General features: G+C 40.8%; 1 protein-coding gene across 7 annotated transcripts in view; it reads right to left on the reverse strand.

Moving 5' to 3' along the window:
* Positions 1–19,052, reverse strand: part of USP42 (ubiquitin specific peptidase 42) — a 71,641-nt gene that overhangs the window by 43,241 nt on the left and 9,348 nt on the right. For 5 of the 7 annotated variants that reach the window (XM_061600108.1, XM_061600107.1, XM_061600105.1 and 2 more), the window contains exons 2-7: positions 10,052–10,301; positions 8,821–9,024; positions 2,950–3,060; positions 2,194–2,296; positions 2,018–2,085; positions 1,827–1,897 (exon numbers count right to left, since the gene is read on the reverse strand). In XM_061600108.1, coding sequence (XP_061456092.1) covers positions 1,827–1,897; positions 2,018–2,085; positions 2,194–2,296; positions 2,950–3,060; positions 8,821–9,024; positions 10,052–10,292 — 798 coding nt within the window. In that variant the 5' untranslated portion in view covers positions 10,293–10,301. The remainder of the gene's footprint in view (positions 1–1,826; positions 1,898–2,017; positions 2,086–2,193; positions 2,297–2,949; positions 3,061–8,820; positions 9,025–10,051; positions 10,302–19,052) is intronic. The other 2 variants (XM_061600109.1, XM_061600111.1) reach the window with 1 other exon arrangement.

Below are 19,052 nucleotides of genomic sequence, written 5' to 3' on the forward strand. Positions count from 1 at the left end.
GGCCAACAGATTATACAGTAATAACTTGTTTAGATAAGATTGTTATTTTATGCGGCTTCACAATGCTAATGCAAACCAGGGCTGTGGAGTCGGAAGCAATTTTGGGTGGAGTCAGTAGAAATGTACCGACTCCAACTCCTTCATAAATGGCAAATGTATATTAACCAGTAATAACAAATTTACTATAGTAAAATGGTGGCACAAGGCATTTCATCACCACCATGTGAATCCAGAGCTTGGAAAAGTTACTTTTTTGAACTACAACTCCCATCAGCCCCAGGGATTGGGCTCGTGGGAGTTGTAGTTCAAAAAGGTAACTTTTCCAAGCTCTGGATTCACGTGGTGGTGATGAAATGCCTTGTGCTACCATTTTACTACAGTAAATTTGTTATTACTAGTTAATATACATTTGTCATTTATGAAGGAGTCGGAGTCGGACAGTAGAAAAATAGAGGAGTTGGAGTCGAAGGTCTGGCGTATCGACTCCATAGCCCTGATGCAAACACTGTGTATAATACTGATATGACACGTTCTTTGTAAAGTTTTAAAATCTTTTCATAGTGATGTCATAGAAATGCATGATGCTTATTTATTACCTTGATTCTGTTTATTCTTTTGCATCCAGAGTGTATGCCACCTGACTGCAACAAAACAGTGGAGTACTCCTGTTCATCAGTCTAGTTCCCCCCATTCATGATACTCCATCCCATTCTCCCTCCCATCCAGTTTTCTGTCAGTCAGTATTCCATGGCCACTGAGCATGCTCAGTCCTCCCTGGGTTGTTTCTGGGTTCATTACCCCCTTTTCCCCTCAAGATTTTTCAATTTCTCAAAATCTTGGGATTCCCAAAAGATACCTCCCCAACATTCACCCTTGAATATTGGAAATGGAGGGAATGATGGAACTCACTGCCACAAGATATGGTGATAGCCACTAACTTCAATGGGATTAGACAAAATAATGGAGGAAAGGCCTGTCAATGGCTATTAACTACTGCAGCTACATGGAACCCTCCATTTTCAGAGGCAGTATTGCCAATGGTTACTAGCCACTGTTAGGGGAGGCAACAGCATGTGAAGCTGCTCCCTTTCTTGCATTCATGCCATGCTTGTGGATTTCCTAGAGGTTGGTCACTGTGGGAAGTAAAGTTGCTACACCGGATGGACCTTTTGGTCTGATCACACAGGTGTCCTCTTATAAGAGCTTGAAAGCAAGGGGAAATATTTATTGTTCATGCATGTAATTAAGAAGACACAGTTTTTGCAGTACAGGCTTGCTGTATAATACTCAGCTCAAGCGTCTATTGCAGAGGTAGGGAATCTTAGGCCTGGGGCTGAATGCTGTCCTTCAGGCCATTCTATCTGGCCCTTGGCACTGTCCTCAGACCACAGCTCTCAAGTGCTCTCCTCAAGTGCTTTTGCCTGGCCGGAATGTGTTCTTGAGCTGTGATAATTTTGCTATCCTGGAGGATGAAGAGGTTTGCAGGAGTAGAAACTGCTGACTATTGCTAGAATGTAATCTCCTGTACAAAGTAAATGTCACATAGTTGCCTGACTCATTTTTTGTCCCTAGCCCCACCTGTCACTGGCATGTGGTGCCCAGAAAGTTGCCCATGAGGGAATGCAGCCATTGGGCTGAAAAAGGGTCCTCACCCCACCTTCACTGAAATGGAATGGAACTGGTCCCCATGAGAATATTCTTATATTTGGGATTAGAAAATAAAATTCATGCTAATATTTATCTCAATGCATACAAATGGGTTTGGGGTTTTTTCTAACTGCATTGCTGCAAGAGATTTTTATAAATGTTTCCACAAATGAACATACCTTTATCTCCAATGTAATATCCAGGTATGGATCAAAAGTATCTGAAACTCCTTTGCAGTTCATACATTTTACTGAAATGAAAAAAAAAGACATAACATAATATGAAGTGGTCAAAACTAGAGTCCACAGCACTCAGAAAGACAGAATGTCAACAACACGCTAAGGGGCTTGTTATTTATGTTCCTACATACCTCTAGATCTTAGGTATCCTCCAAATATTTGATGAATGAATGTGGTTGCTTGGGTATGTCTGTCTAATCTGAAAATAAATTACAGACATATATGATTTACTTAAGACAAAAGACATTTCACATACAAGAAAACACACCCAAGGGGGAAACTGACCATTATTCTGCCTGCAACTTACTTGTTGCTACCATTCAGACATGCTTTCTGCATAGCATCAACGGTATATCGTAGGAATTCATGTGCATCTTCCTGATTGCCAAAACGGAAATGTTTTGCTATCCCTAATAAGCAAAGAAAAAAGTTATATGTATATCATGGAAACCAGAGCTAAGGAAACTTTTTGGCCCAGTAAGGAAGATTTTCATCTTCCTCCCACCCACTGGTCAACTTTGATAGGTGGGTGGGACCACCCACTTGTTGATAGCGACCAATCAGGATGGAACTCCTCATGCTTGCTTTTTGCAGGGTGGAAACCCTATCACAAACCCAAAGCAAGCCGGATTTAACTTTCTGCAGTGACCAGCTGTGTGAACAACCAATGCAGCTGCATTTCCACCCACCCTACACGTAATGTCACATATGACATATTGGGTTTACACTTGGTTTTAAGTTCACATATGATGTCAGGTCTGGAGCAGGTGGGCACAGTCTTTGGGAAATGGCTTGGCGGGCCAAACATGGCCCATGGGGTGGAAATTCCCCACCCCTGATGTAAACCTACATAAAAGGAAACTTTTATGAAAATGAAGGAGAGGTCTGTACAACTCGTGGTCTTCTAAGCTGAACTCAAACCATGTGTGGTGGCAAATCGGGGCCGAACAACACCCACACCCAATATATGGCTGGTAAGGTGTGTTGGGCCTTGTGATTTACACGTCATGCAGACTTTATGTAAATTAAAACATTCTAGATGTTAACATTTATAAAGGCTTACGTCTAAGATCATTTATGACAGGCATAGGCTTGATGACGTTGCCAGAGTTGGAAAGAGCCTGGGTGATGTGACTTTGCATGGTGCACATCATGCAAAATCCTTGTTCGTGACCTGAACAAAAACAAAAAAAGAAAAAAAATTACATTCTGAATTATGAAACCCACATTTGGCTAAGCAGCACAAACCTTTTTCTGCAGCTAACAAAAAGCAGTCACTCAAACTTTTTATTGCTTTAAGCATACGTCGCTGCAATTCCCTCAACGCACAAATTTTTTACATCCAAGGGGGAAAAAGAGGTACATTTAAAAGGACGTACATTATATGCATTTATTTAAGGCATTTCTGTATCACTTTAATCATGAACACTTGTAAGTGGTGTACGTAAAAATAAACCATAAAGAGAATAAAATAATAAAAGTTCATCATAAAGCCAAACATAAACCCAAATACTACCTTAAAATGTCTGCTGACATATCTCCAAAACAAGGAATAGCCATCTCCAGCAACATCTAACAAACTCTCAGAAGCTTTAGCAAACAAGGCAATTCTAGGCATTACATACATATTTATCTGTGAGAAGATCTAACAAAATTTTACACTGTGCTGCTTCCCACCCACAGTCCTTCATTCACATACAAATAATTTATGTAGCACTTATCAACTAAGAGCACTGGAACCTGCCTTATACTGAGTTAGATCATTGATCTACCTAGCTCAGTATTGTCTGACAAATGGTCAAGGAATACCTAATCACTTTGAACGAGTTCAAATCGGCAGGGCCTGATAAACTGCATCCTACAGTACTGAAGGAACTGGCTAAAGAACTCTCAGAACTGCTGTCTATTATCTTTGCGAAATCATGGAGGACTGGTGAAGTGCCGGATGACTGGAGGAGAGCTAATGTTGTCCCTATCTTCAAAAAAGGGAAAAAGAAGGAACTGGGAAACTACAGACCAGTTAGCCTAACGTCAATCCCTGGAAAAACTCTGGAGCAGATTATAAAGCAGTCAATCTGTAAGCACCTTGAAAACAATGCAGTGATTACTAGAAGCCAACATGGATTTATGAAAAACAAATCCTGCCAAACTAATCTTATCTCATTTTTTGATCGGGTAACCTCCCTTGTAGACTGTGGGAATGCTGCGGCCATAATATACCTCGACTTCAGCAAAGCTTTTGACAAGGTGCCCCATGATATTCTGATTAGCAAACTAGCTAAATGTGGGCTGGATGGAACAACTATCAGGCGGATCCACAGTTGGCTCCAAAATCATACTCAAAGAGTGCTTATCATTGGTTCCTTCTCAAACTGGGCAGAACTAACAAGTGGGGTACCACAGGGCTCGGTCCTGGGCCCAGTGCTCTTCAACATTTTTATTAACGACTTGGATGAGGAGGTACAGAGCATGCTTATCAAATTTGCAGATGATACAAAATTGGGGGGCATAGCTAATACCATGTAAAACAAAATTCAAAGGGACCTTGATAGGCTGGAGCATTGGACTGAAAACAACAGAATGAAATTCAACAGGGATAAATGCAAAGTTCTACACTTAGGAAAAAGAAACCAAATCCGACTTCCGGGAAGGGTGACTTAGCCTGTGCCTGCTTTTGAGACGGGCTCCTGCCTCAAAAGAAGCTTATTCAGATATATCAGTCAGTTTTTTCTTTTTTTTTTGACTGATTAAACTTCTCCCGGGTAGGGAGAAACGAAGAGATTAACCTCAAAGCCTATTTTTGTTGGGACGACCAGATCTCATTAATTTATGGGACGAGGTCCAGCCGACGAAGGTGGGACGGATTTTCAACAGCAAGCTCTATCTGTTAAAGCGAACGTTCATCTTATCTTCTAAGAGAGAACGCACTAACAGGCAAGCACCCTTCTTTCTATATTTTTCTTTTACTTGACTTAAATTGTTGCTGTTTAAAAGAGATTTGCCAGATTGATCGGTTTTTGACATCTCACTGGGGAGCCGTAACTTCTCTCTGCTACGCATTAATTAATAGCTTATCTCTGTTTTTGTTGCAAAAAGCTGTCCTGGATTTGCATTCTAAAGATATACACAGAAGAGGGATTTCTATTCCAGATTTTTATTTTGAAAAATATTATACTGTTTTGAGACTACTCTCTTTTTGGTCTATTTTATTTTGACGAATCTGTTTCTTGACGATTGCCATTAATTGTTTCGATCCTGGGAACTGCATTTTGTTTACTTAACTATTGGAGAGATAAGGCTGTCTGCTCTGTTTATACTGTGATGTCACCAAGTTTGGAGTATTAACCCAATTGTTGCTGAAATAAGAAGTGGTTTTCCTATATTTTTCTTTTAAAATGGCAATTAAGAAAGTGGCTGAGAATCTGGAAATAACTATGTTTCAGAAAATAATGGATGAGATTGAGATAACGAAAATTGAATTGAGTAAAATGAAGCAGGAGATTAAAGATATAAGGGTCCCTGTGAGAGAGGTGACCCTGGAAGGGGTCCCTGTGAGAGAGGAGACCCCGGAGATTGGAACAGGGGTCCCTGTGAGAGAGGAGACCCTGGAGACTGGAATAGGGGTCCCTGTGAGAGAGGAGATCCCGGAGATTGGAACAAACGTGGAACAGGAACAAGATTTGGAGTCTATGGACTTTAGAAATAAAATCTATTGTTTGGAACTCAATGTTATCTCTGAAGAAATTAATGAAGATTCTAGAGATAAAGTTATCAATGGCATGGATTATCTTCTGGACTGGAATGATGTGATGGAGCCCAATATAGAGAAAATCTATGGAATTAACTGCAGCCATGTGACAATGGAAAAACTTTTAAGAGATGACCCAGTGTATTTTGAAAAAAAGAACAGAGATATGATTTTACAGCAGTATTTCAGCAACCTATTCAGAATGGATGGCAAGAAAATATTTGGGATAGAGGTAATTCCCATCAGACTCTTACTATATGACTATGGCTTTGACAGCAAGATTATTATGGAATACTGATAATGGAAGATTGGATATTGAAATTACTGGACTTAACAAGACTACTGAAGATGGAAGATGGAAAATGGAACTAATAGAGATAATAGAACAATGGCTACTGAAATTACTGAACCTAACAGATTCTGATGTGATGGATTAATTGAAATGTTTATTTTGACTATGGTTATGACAATAAGATTATCATAATTAGTAATGAGATGGATTAATCGATATGCTTATCTGGAAAAAAAAATTGATAGATATATTTCTTAAAGAATTGAAACCTCTCTTTGACTTTTTGTGGAAAGAATAAAGTAATGTTTATGAGATTTGATGATTAAGTAAGATAACTACTGGAGGAAAGTGATTTTATAATATGACTTAAGAGACAGGATTGTTATATATTATAGACTTATAACTGATTTGATCTTTGACAAATGGGAAGTCAATATTTTACTCTTTATTTTTTATTTTTGTTTTTTTTTTTCTTTTTTTCTTTTTGTTTAATTATTTTTGATTTTGTTTTTTGTCTTTGAATGTTTTATGATTTTGTTTTGTATGTTTTATGAAAATCTGAATAAAAATTATTGAAAAAAAAAAAAAGGAAAAAGAAACCAAATCCACAGTTATAAGATGGGGGATGCTTGGCTCAGCAATACGACATGTGAGAAGGATCTTGGAATTGTCGTTGATCACAAGCTGAATATGAGCCAACAGTGTGATGTGGCTGCAAAAAAGGCAAATGCTGTTTTAGGCTGCATTAACAGAAGTATCATTTCCAAATCGCGTGAAGTATTAGTTCCCCTCTATTCAGCACTGGTTAGGCTTCATCTTGAATACTGCATCCAGTTCTGGTCTCCACACTTCAAGAAGGATGCAGACAAACTGGAACAGGTTCAGAGGAGGGCAACAAGGATGATCGGGGGACTGGAAACCAAGCCCTATGAGGAGAGACTGAAAGAACTGGGCATGTTTAGCCTGGAGAAGATTGAGGGGAGATATGATAGCACTCTTCAAGTACATGAAAGGTTGTCACATAGAGGAGGGCAGGGATCTCTTCTCAATCATCCCAGATTGCAGGACACGGAATAATGGGCTCAAGTTGCAGGAAGCCAGATTTTGACTGGACATCAGGAAAAACTTCCTAACTGTTAGAGTCATACAACAATGGAATCAATTACCTAGAGAGGTAGTGGCCTCTCCAACACTGGAGGCATTCAAGAGGCAGCTGGACAGCCATCTGTCGGGAATGCTTTGATTTGGATTCCTGCATTGAGCAGGGGGTTGGACTTGATGGCCTTTTAGGCCCCTTCCAACTCTACTATTCTATGATTCTATGCCAAGTTGGCTTCTCCAGGATCTCAGATGGGGACATGTCCAGCCTTACTTGGAGATGCTGGGGACTGAACTCAGTACCTTCTACACCCAAAGCAGATACTCTACCACTGAGACATGGTCCTTTCCTAATGTCTTACTTGTAAGCTATTGAAAATGGATTCAATAGGACTGCTTATGAGTAAGAGACCATATTTTTCAGAAGCCTGCCATCTTTTATATTTTTCTGAGTTCTATAAGCTACTAGATTTTACTGAACTGTTTATGTATATTTTGGAGAAGGATAAGTACAGGTTAATTTGGATACAGCTTTTTAAAATGAAGGTAAAGAATAAAATTTCTCAAATCAGTGTACTTGGCAATCTTTTCATTTGCTTTAACAGGTTAGGCAAACCTTTTTTAAAAATGAGAGCATTATTCTTTTCTTTTGGGGAAATATTGTTGTATCGATTGACATAATTGAGTAAAAACCAAACTTTGTAGTTAGACTAGAGAACGATACTATTTTAAAACAGCACAGATCAAATTTGTCATCTTATAGCAAAATGTTGAATATCAATAGAAAGCCTGTAATACTAAAAAAGGGGTGCAATAACGAAACTTACCAGTGCATGAGAAAGCAACTTAATTTTTAAAAAACTTAATACATTTAATACACAGCAAAACAGTAAGAAATCCTGGTGTCTGTCACTTCCTCTGAAATGTGTTCTTCTTTGAGAGGGAGGGTGAGCTACCTGTGGCCTTGTCCACAGGAGAAGCCCATTGTGTGGCGACATGGGACTGGGGATTTCTTGGTGGTGGCACCTTGCCTATAGAATACCCCAGGAAGTTTGGTTACCATCCTCTTTACTGAGCTTCTGATGGAATCTTAAGACACATCTCTTCACTCAGGCTTTTGAGAGGGCTTGATGCTATTCTAGGTCATATCTATTGGTGCTATTTTTGGTTGCATTATGGTGATAGTTGCATTTTTTTTTGTATACTCACTGATGAAGGGCGGTTAACAAATTGAACAAAAGCAACCAAATAATAAAAGTAAATCAATAATTCTTTCTGGCAAGTTTCCATTGCTGAACATTCTGTGGTTCTCATGCAGTTGGACTATTTACCCCTTGCCTGAAACCTGGAACAAGCTGCAGTTCCAATCCCCACCAGCAGCCAAGTTAATACAATGTGCCTGTCTTTCTTTGTACAATAGCTGTTGTGCTCTGGTGGGGAAAATGTAGTATGCTTGTATATCGTTTTTACTCAAAAACCACATGTACAAGCAGAGACTGGCATTCATCACAATACAACAAAATGCTTTGGGGGCCACATATGCACAGGAAGTTGCTGACATCTGCTGGCAGAGAAAGAGAGCACATGTATGGATAATAAGGTTGGCAGGTGTTATACCACTGTGCTGGAGACACAGTGCATCACTAGAATGTCTGCATGTAAATACTTGCATGTCTTGCTGTTCTAGAGTTTTTCAAAATACTAGACAGAACAAACTTAGAAGAAGCCCCTCTCTCAACTTATACCCTCTCTTTCAAGTTTTTACAAAAATGTGACAGATGTTAAAATATACTCACAAGTTTTAGAGTGTTCATGGGAAAGCATATAGTTGGCAAGGGGAGGGGTGTAGGTCAGACACTGCAGAGCAGAGTTGAGGAAGCACGTGTTGCCAAGGTTTTGGAGACCAGCTCCAACTCTGTGTGTTTTTTGCCATTTCAAGCATATCTTTTCCGCCGGAAAGAGGACCTTCTGGGGTGCTGCGATGCCATCACCAATAGCTGCTGAAGACCAAAGACATGTTTTAAATATACTGAAATAATTAAGACTTTGACAGAATAATTACTTGAAGACAGCATTTAAAAGTCATAATAAGGGATAAATGATTGGGTAAAATAGGTGCCTTGGAAGCTCTGGCTAAAAGGTGGCCTGAAAAAAAAATATTAAAAAAAAAAAAAATAGTAAAGTTAAACTAAAACTAAATGCAGTTATTTATATTTATTATTACCTTACTGATCCAAACACCACAACTTTTTACTGTTAGAAACTGTTAACTAGGACTGCCACTTCACTAAAAAAATCTTAGTTGACAAACAGTATGCTTTGTTTTATTAATAGATTAAATCTGCATATCAGTTTTAAAAAATTCTTTGGGTGGTATTCAGTGCTAGTTCTACTCTGAGTAGATCCACTGAATAGACATGACCATCATAGATTCATTAATTTCAATGGGTCTACTCTGACTAGGAATTAATTAAATGCAACCTTTGTTTATACGTGCATGTTTCTTAGCAGGCATCTTCTTAGAAGTGGCACTCCCTTTCTCTCATACACAAGATGGAATGTTTCTTCTTGGGAGCATCATCTTAATAACATTTTCACTGATTGAATATCTCATTTCTATTGCTAACTGTACTTTGTTTTTAGTTATCAAGATAACTGTGGGAAAACTACTGCAATCAAGAATATGGCTTTCTACTTTGGTAGTTGCCAGCGCTGGAGGATGTTTTTGAAAATTAAGGTTGTGCAAGTTTATTTATTTATTAATTATTTGGTTTATATTCTGCCCTTCCTCCCAGCAGGAGCCCAGGGTGTTTTGTGTGTGGTTTGTTTAGCTTGCAAATCCAAGTGTTCTGGTTGCTGTGTTTTACTGTTTGTGTTGATTTTAACTATTGTGCACTGTATTTTTAATATTGTCTTGTTTGTAATCTGACCAGGGAATATTTATTGATAGATGGCCAAATAAATTTGATAAATAAAAGGAACCCCTGACAAGCTTGAGGGTATACTTAACACTGTGGCTTTGCTTACACAGATCTTTCTGAGTTGGGGGCTTGGATTTATCAGGTACAGATGAATTAGAGTACACTGCAGCTCCTGGCACTGGTCCCAAAGATATTTTGTGTTTCGGAGCTTCTAAAGAAGAAGACATAGCACCCCAACCAGCAGAGCCTGAGTCCATTTCTCCAGAAGCTGGTGCTACGGAGCTAAAAGGCTGCTTCTCAGAAGCCGAAGGCTTTGAGGACTCAGATGTCTTGTCAACTATGGTCATTGTTCATTTCTGTAAAACAAAGAAGAGAGAGAAACATCTCATGGATGCATGGCAAGAACAGTAGAAAGCTTATTCACTTTCAAGGTAAAGATGTCACACAGTTCTTTTTCTGTGTGAAGGAAACTCAGCCAGAGCAACATAAATTCTGCAAACAGAAGAAATGGGCCAGTTATTGCATCACATGGTTTTCCAGCATTTTGGTCACAGCACTGTGTTCCCAAGTAGCAACAGGTTACTATGATTTTTACCAGCTTAATTTTGTCTCATCTCTCAATAACAGCAATATTGTTTCTATTTCTAAATAAGAAGTATAAACACTTTGGGCAACATCAATACTTCGGAAATAACTTCTGAGTGCTATTTTGAAACGTATAAGTGATTTGGAGAAAAGTGCACATAATGATAAACCATGGTTAAAGCCATAAAGCCTTGTGTTGTTGTCATATCCAAACCATAACCATGGCTTGTTTCTCCCTAACAAGCTATGATCAGCAAGCCAACCAAACTACAACGCTGAGTTTGGATACAATGCCACACTGTTATGGCTTGTTATTCCTGCTCACACCAGGGGAGGAACAAACCACGAGTGTTCTAGTATGCTGCTTGATCCCGCAAAGCCCATAATCATGGTTTACTGTTACATACAAATAAGGCTTTTGACCAAAAATGGCCCAGAAAAGAAAAAGTTTCAACAGCCTTCTCTGGGTAAGCTCTCTTGTATAATGTATCCAGAATTAAGAAACTAAGACCTGGAAATCTAAGTTTATGAATGCCACCGATACCAGCAGACATTTTCATGTTCTGCTTTTAATAAAACTGGGGAGATAAGAGGACTTTTTCCTCACAGCAATATCTTCCTCACTCCTGAAAATTGCTCAGACGGACCAAAAGTACAAAACACAAATGGACTGTTTTTAAAAAAAAGCTTTTTCAGTCTGAGGGTCACATTCCTTCATGGGAAGCCTTCTGGGGGGCATATGCCAGTGGTGGGCAGGGCCAAAGGCAAAAGTGGGTGGAGCAATGGATGCAGCGTTCACCTACACACAGCAGGCTATATTCCAGCCATGCAGGAGTTTGAGGTTTTGACACACACAACCCTCTTCCATCCTCCACCTAGGCAAAGAAGCATCATGACAGTGTAAGGTGGAATACTTGAGGAGTATGCAAAGTCAGCCTAGTGAGGGGTGTGGCCTGGATAGAGCCCTGAGGGCCAGACAGACAGGCCCAGTAGAACCATAACTGATCCATGATTCCTTACCTCTACTCTAAAGATACTCAGATTAGCGCACTTCAGTTTAGCTACTCACTGCCAAGAACAAACTTTTCCTGTACCTTCCTGTCCCTCAAAATACAGGCTTAGATTCTTATTTTCTCAGTAAATGGTAAATCTGCCTTATTCATATGCTCTTCTTCCAATAACTAAAATTCAGTTTGCCAAAAAAATTGGGGTGGGGAGGAAGAACCTTGAGACAAGAGGGTGAAAGCAGCCAAGTTTACTTCCCTCTCAAGGAAATTAGCAAATGAAATTAATAAGGCATCTTGATGAGGGAGGACCAGCCTTCCAGTCTGGGAGAGCGAAGGACACTTCTTCCCTGGGAAAAATGCTAAGAGAACAGACTCCCAGCCATGACATCAAAGCTTCTGGGGAGAATTTGACTCTATAAGGTGAACACTGGCATCTTTTCTCATTTTGTGCAGGATACTCACAGAGCCAGAAATAGCACCTGATCCAGTGCAAACACAAAGTTACAAGACATCCCAAGCGTCTGTAATAATGCAGAGACCTATGGAGCATCTTTTAATTTCACATGGAGCATCCAGCAAGTAGGAATGAGTGCCTTTTTTTTTTCATCTGAAGTGGCCAGGGCATGTCTTCTGACTGCAACTGCTTGGCACAAAAGCAAGAAGAAATGCCTCAGAGATGTCTGCATTATCACAGATCCCTTTGGGACATCCTGTCTCTTCATGTGGGGCACAGGTAGAAATGATGGTTCGCTTGGTGTTTCAAGGAAGCTGCTTCTGGCCCAGCAGGTGCTCTGTATGAAATGATAAGATGCTTCAGCACCTGTGCATTGCTTCAGAAAGTGCTGAGGCTTCTATGTGGGGCACCCTTTGCCCAATGCAAGCATAAAACAGCAACAGATTGCAAGATGCAAGATGGCCTAAGGTGTGCATGAATAATCAGCAGCAAATTGAAAAAGAAAAAAAGCCCAGCCTGCCAGTCTCGATCAACCCTCATCAACCATTTAACAGCCACAAGCCTCTTTTTGTTGTGTTCATTTTCTTAACACATTGAACACCAAGGCTATATTTATTTACAAATAAGTACACAAGAAACCATACAATTTCTTTGAACTAAATACTTTTTTTTCAGGGCAAGAATATTATTCCAATTCCCTAAATGGCTGCATTAATTTCTAGATGCAGGGGGTGAAGGTGGGAGGAGAAACTAATGGAGGAGTCACAACATTCCTGGCAGAGCTTGAATCCTGGTGGATAGTTGGCTAGCACCACCATAAGTCTACTTGATTATGCTAATGCCCAAAATGCTCCTTGTGTTTCCATTAAAGCAGTCTTACAGATATTTATCCAAGGTTTATCAGCCTACCAATTAATCCACTTGCCCACCTGGATGTTCCGTTCTTTCTTTCCCTGACCATAGCATCATACTGCAGCCTGCACTACCCCAATTCCCAACCTGGAAAGACAGCACTGCATTGCAGTAGATACCATATTCATGGTTCTCCCAGTTCCTTCTGGCATTAATGGCAAAAGTGGAAGGTATTACACAGCTACCCTAGCAGAGTATACCCTCAGTTTAAAAAATGCTGCACTGGGGCTGCTGCCACCTCCTGAAAAGTAGGGAGTATGCACACAGCAGCAATAGTGCTACTTCCTTAGGAACTGCATTGCTATAGCAGCTCTGAATGTGACTCTCTGCCTTTTGGTTGTAAATAGCTACTGGCCTGTTAAGGCTAAAATACAGAGTGGAGTCAACATAGTGCTGGTTTAGCTTGCAATTCAACTGCTGGCATGGGCAACTGCTTCTTGTGAAAAGAGAATGGCACATTGCTAGGCTAGACTATAGGCAGTATTTTTATTTATTTATTTATTTAATTACATTTTTAGACCGCCCTATAGCATTGAGCTCTCAGTGCGGTGTACAACAGTACAATATTAATGCAGCAGGTAATCTCTCACCAGTGCAGATTATTATGAGATTGCGATGGAAGCAGAGAGAGGGAAGAGCCAGCAGGCTTGAAGACCTCATGTCAATGAAAGGAATTCCTGCAGGGCAGTTTCTGCAGCCTTTACTGTACCGATTTCCCTACTTTGAAACCAGAGAGATCTTAAACAACTGTAATTTTTCTCAGTGACCAGACCAGCACAAAGCCCAGAGCATGGCTCAATGGTAACCAAGAACCAATGGTTGGACTACCTTCAAGTTGATCCCAACTTATGGCTACCATATGAATAGGGTTTTCATGGTAAATGGTATTCAGAGGGGGTTTACCATTGCCTCCCTCTGAGGCTAGTCCTCCCCAGCTGGCTAGGGCCTGCTCAGCTTGCCACAGCTGCACAAGCCAGCCCCTGCCTTGTCCGCAACTGCCAGCTGGGGGCAACTGGGCTCCTTGGGACTATGCAGCTTGCCCACGGCTGCACAGGTGGCAGGGCATGTAACCCCTGAGCCACTCACTGTGGGGGTGATCTTTAGCTGGCCCTTTACACCCAGGAGACACAAGCAGGGATTTGAACTCACAGACTCTGGACTCCCAGCCAGGCTCTCCTCCCCGCTGTGCTATACCAGTGGTTACTGGAAATGTTTCACACATATGAGATTAAATAAAGGAAATTCAACAGCTTTCATAGCTCTTTAAGATGACACATTCTGACAACTCCTGACGGCTCAGGTTACTAAAATTGCCCAATAGTGTAACAAACTGAAAATGAGAAACAAGTCTCTACGCCAACACTAAACATGCTCAACGATTTACTCATTTCCTGTATGTCCCTGTTTGTTCTTAATTTGAGTAGCAATGAAAGTAGAGTACGGCTTACAACATAATTCTCTCCCTCCATTTAACCAAGAAAAGGTACAATGTGGAAAGGGGGTGGGGGAGAGGCAGAGAAAGAAGGAGCCCTCGATTTACTAAGAAGTCAATGATGACATAATTGCTGGGGCAGGAGTTCACTTGCAAGTCATCTCAGAGATTCATTTATGGAAGAAAATGAACACAGCAGCCAAAATTCATTTGAAAGATAGCAAACTAGCACCCAAGTGTATCATTCCGAAGGTGCCTGGAGCAAACATAGTAATAAAAGACAACTCAAAAAGTGTCAACTGCTCAGATGAGATTTGTTGGTCAACTGCCAACAAACATAAATGAGAATCCAAAGAGTATGTTCCATTGAGCAGCGTGAGGAGGGGGGAGAGGGATGAGGTATCTTCTAGACAAAACAAGGATGCTTCACCACAACTTCTGAAATGTGACAATAATGAAAGCAAAGAGAAAAATGTCACAAAAGAATGAAAAGTAATTATCCAGCACATTAGCCCTGTTTCATTATTGACACAAGCACTCTGTTTAGAAAGGCATGACTATCAATAATGTTGATAACAACACAATAAGAGGAAATATTGGTGCCTCCTAATAATCCAGAATATGTGGCATGTGGCTGAATGCCACACACCAACTACTACTGTTCTGTAATTTTCACTGGTTTCAATAGGATGGGGCCTGCAAGCCTTACACAAGTCCCACACAAATGAATCTATGACGAGTTACTCCGTGCAGTTATAATCTTATGCATACTTATTGGACACTAGGCCCCGCTGAAAGGTGAGACTTATTCCCAAGGAAACATGCCTAAGAAAAGGCTGCCTATCTTCTAGTAAGCAGGAATCAATGATTATAAGAGAGATTTCTAAACAAAACCTTAAAGAAAGCTGGCCCATCCAGTGTTCTTCATCCTGGGATCCCCGCATGTTTATTTTTTATTAGATTTATATTCTGCCCTTTCTCCCCCCCCCATATTATCCTCACAACAACCTTGTCATGTAGGTCAGGCTGAGAGCTAGTGGCTGTGTTCGCATGTAATGCTAAGCCAAGAAGCTTGACTTAATAAGCCATACTGGGACTCTCCCACTTCATTCCTCCCTTGGTGCGAGCAGGAAACAAACCAAGAAGCGGACAGCTTATGACACATGCTGGGGTGACCAACATGGCGCCCTCCAAATATTATGCACTACAGCTCCCATCATCCCTGACCATTGGCCATGCTAGCTGATAATGATGGGAGCTGTCGTCCACAACATCTGGAGGGCACCATGTTGGCACATGCTATGACTGTGTGTGTGTGTGTGTGTTGTCTGCCTCTGCCAGCCCAATCCTTTCCCCTGCCACTACCTTGAAAGCCTGACATATCTGCTAGTCTAGACTACCCCTGGCTTAGCTTTGTGTTCAAGCTTGGAACGGTGGTCTGTTGCACCCTAACAAGTCAGAATCAGGAAGCTAACAAGGAACCATAGTTTAAGGTTGGCTTGCGATCCTGGCTTGTTAATACAAAACAAACCACTATCCTGGGTTGCTTACCAAGAGAGCAGCAAGCGAGTGAGAGAGCTGTGTCCTTCAGTACACAGTGCACATGCACTAAGGCTTGTTAAGACAAGCTACCTGGCTTGGTATTGCATGCAAATACAGCTGGTGTTAGCCCAAGGTCATCCAGTAGCTTTAAGGCTGAGTTGGGATTTGAACCTGGATCTCCTCTGTCCTAGTCTGACATGTCTAACCCCTCTACAATACTGATCCAGGTAGTCTCCCATCTAGGCACTGATCAGGCCTTCTTAGTTTCAACAAAGCTGCTGCAACACATGCTCTCAGACCATGTCCTGGGACTACTCTAATCACCTGCTGTGCAGCAGGACTGTCAGCTCCCTATAACTCAATCTACCCCGCATAGAATAGAGCACACCAGAAGAGCAGGAAGATGCCTGGATAACAATTATCTCCAGGTGACTCAAAGCAAGCCAGCCAAATCCCATGCATTACAGCAAAAGGGAACATATGTATTAGATGCAACATCAAAAAACAGCAACAAAGCAACATTGTCACTGGCCAACCTGACGTACAGGAAATCCTTCCATTCAGATCCCCAGAATGGTAGTTAGTCAAGATCACAAGCATAAGTTTGTCCTTCACAAATCTCACAAGACGATTTTACTTGCAGAGCCTCCATTTCATGTAACATTTTATGTGCAGCGGAGGAGGATCTTGGTCCACTGTGTATAGTCCAAAAGCCAGCAAAATACACTTCAGAATTATATCCAACTTTGTCTTGAATCCACTAGACTGCTTTGTTCTGAGGATGGAGGGAGGCAAGTGAACTCTTAAAGCTTTCAGCAGAGACTATACCTCAGTGGCAGATATGCTTTGCCTGCAGAAAATGCCAGGTTCAGTCCCTGGAATCTTGTTAAAATATTCTGTATCAGGTGACAGAAAGACACCCTTGAAGGACCACCACCAGTCAGAGTAGGCAATACTTAGACTGAGGACAAAGAAGTCTGACCTAGGATAAGGCAGCTTCCCTTTCCTATGTTTCAAAGAGCACATGTGCTGGAGCAGGAGGAGCCAACACAATGCCCCTCTGGATGCTGCTGGACTCCAACTCCCACCAACCCCAGCCAGCATGGCCAATGGTTAGGGATTATGGGAATTGTAGTCTAACAAACATCTGGAGAACACCATATTGGCTACCTTGGTGTTAGAGAATGCAAGAACATGGAAGTGTACAGCTAGAGGAGACAACAGAGACATGGAAATGTTAGTTGGTAGAAAGAAACAGAATTTTTACTTCTGTTTATCTTACACGTTTCATTCCTCTTTCTTTCCACCTTGCCCATTATATTACTTAATAAGGACCACTTCCCATATGACAATTTTCCTTATAGTTTAATATAGGGAAAACCATGCACATCACATGATGTGTTACACAATGTCTCCAACCCAAGCCTCCCCATCATGGGAGTGGGAAGCCTGATGTTGTTGGATGCCAGGTTCTTCCCCCTCAGCCAATATGGGTAATGGGTAGGGATGATGGATGTTGTATTCCAGCAACATCTGGAGAGCCACAGGAACCCACCCCCTGTAATATCAGAAACAAAATTAAGCAATCTGAAAAAATGGGGGAGGGCAACATTTATACCTTTTAATACCTTCAATAAAATGCAATACACCACATACTTAAACTTTATTTGCTGATAACTGAAGGCATATATGGAATACAGGACTGCAAAAGGGAAATTATATTTTATGTTCACATTTCAGATAGATGGATAAATAGCTTAAATTCATCTTTGAACTTCAGTATCATTTAGTAACAGTTTCTTTGAATAGTTTGTGCACCAAACTCATAAGAGCACACCTTACAACAAAAGTAAAAAACTTAATTGGAAACATCAAATATCTCATTAAAAAGCTAGAATTATTTCAGGGACACCAATTATTAAGAATGTAATGTTCAGCAGCCAGTGTGGTGTAGTAGACTCTGTATGTTTTAATTATATGTGTTTTTTATCTGGAAGCCGCCGCGAGTTCCAGTTTTGGAAGGATAGCGGGGTATAAATAACAACAACAATAACAACAACAATAATAGTGGTTAAGGTGTTGGACTACAACCTGGGAGACCAGGGTTCGAATCCCCACACAGCCATGAAACTTGCTGGGTGACCTTGGGCCAGTCACTGCCTCTCAGCCTCATGAAAACCCTATTCATAGGGTCGCCATAAGTCGGAATCGACTTGAAGGCAGTACATTTACATTTTAATGTTCAGCAATGTCCCCCACCTCCACTTCAGTGGTTTATTTTGCTGTAATTTTTTTGGATTCCGAATCTCTCTCTGCACAGACCTCCTCCCCATTTCTGTTCCAAATTATTTATTCTATTGAGCTTCTTGTTTCATTCTCTTTTGCCGGCCTTGTGCCTGAATCCTTCCATTTATTCTTACTACGGTCGTTTACAACAAAGTTAACTGGTCCACTTAACATATTCCATTTCACCATTTCCCAAAAGAAGCAATTTACTTGCAAAGGGAGCTTTGTACATTTCAAAGGTGTCTTCATTTGTGTTTGTAATTTTATACTTACAAAGCATTATTTATACTAAAACAGCCTAGAATAGTATGTTTCCAGCTACACAGTCTATAAAACAGCCTTAGAGCAGTCTTTGAATAGGGGGCGTGATAGTTACTAAAAACAGAAGGCACAATGTCTGTAAAAAGTCTATCTCCTTTATCCTGTAAATTAATATTACTGAAGGCAGAAGCATTTGATACATTCCTCCCTGGGGAAGGCTGATCCTGCAAGGAACGGAAGAGGCATATTGATAGTTTCCCTTCCAGCTCTATTACACAGGAATCTATTGTACTGGTGCTATAACATCATTCACATCAAATACAGAGCAACTGATGCTTTGTATTTGATGTCAACATGTCACTCAGCTAGTGTACATACAGAAAATGTTCATATGGGAGAAAAGATTCACCACCCTTGTTCAAATCCAGCAATAGCTGCTGCAACACGTTTCACCAGATGGGGAAAGAATGAACAGGACTGAAACAGTGGACATGCAAACTTGGGACCTTAGAAAGCACCGGTTCTGGTAGTTCCCATCCCTACTACATCAAGGTCTGATTCCCAGACACAGGGAAAGGAACAAAAAGGGAATATACAGAAATCACTTATTTGAAAAGTAGTGTCCATG

This window comes from Rhineura floridana, chromosome 17 (genome assembly GCF_030035675.1).
Source record: "Rhineura floridana isolate rRhiFlo1 chromosome 17, rRhiFlo1.hap2, whole genome shotgun sequence".
NCBI classification, from domain to species: domain Eukaryota; kingdom Metazoa; phylum Chordata; class Lepidosauria; order Squamata; family Rhineuridae; genus Rhineura; species Rhineura floridana.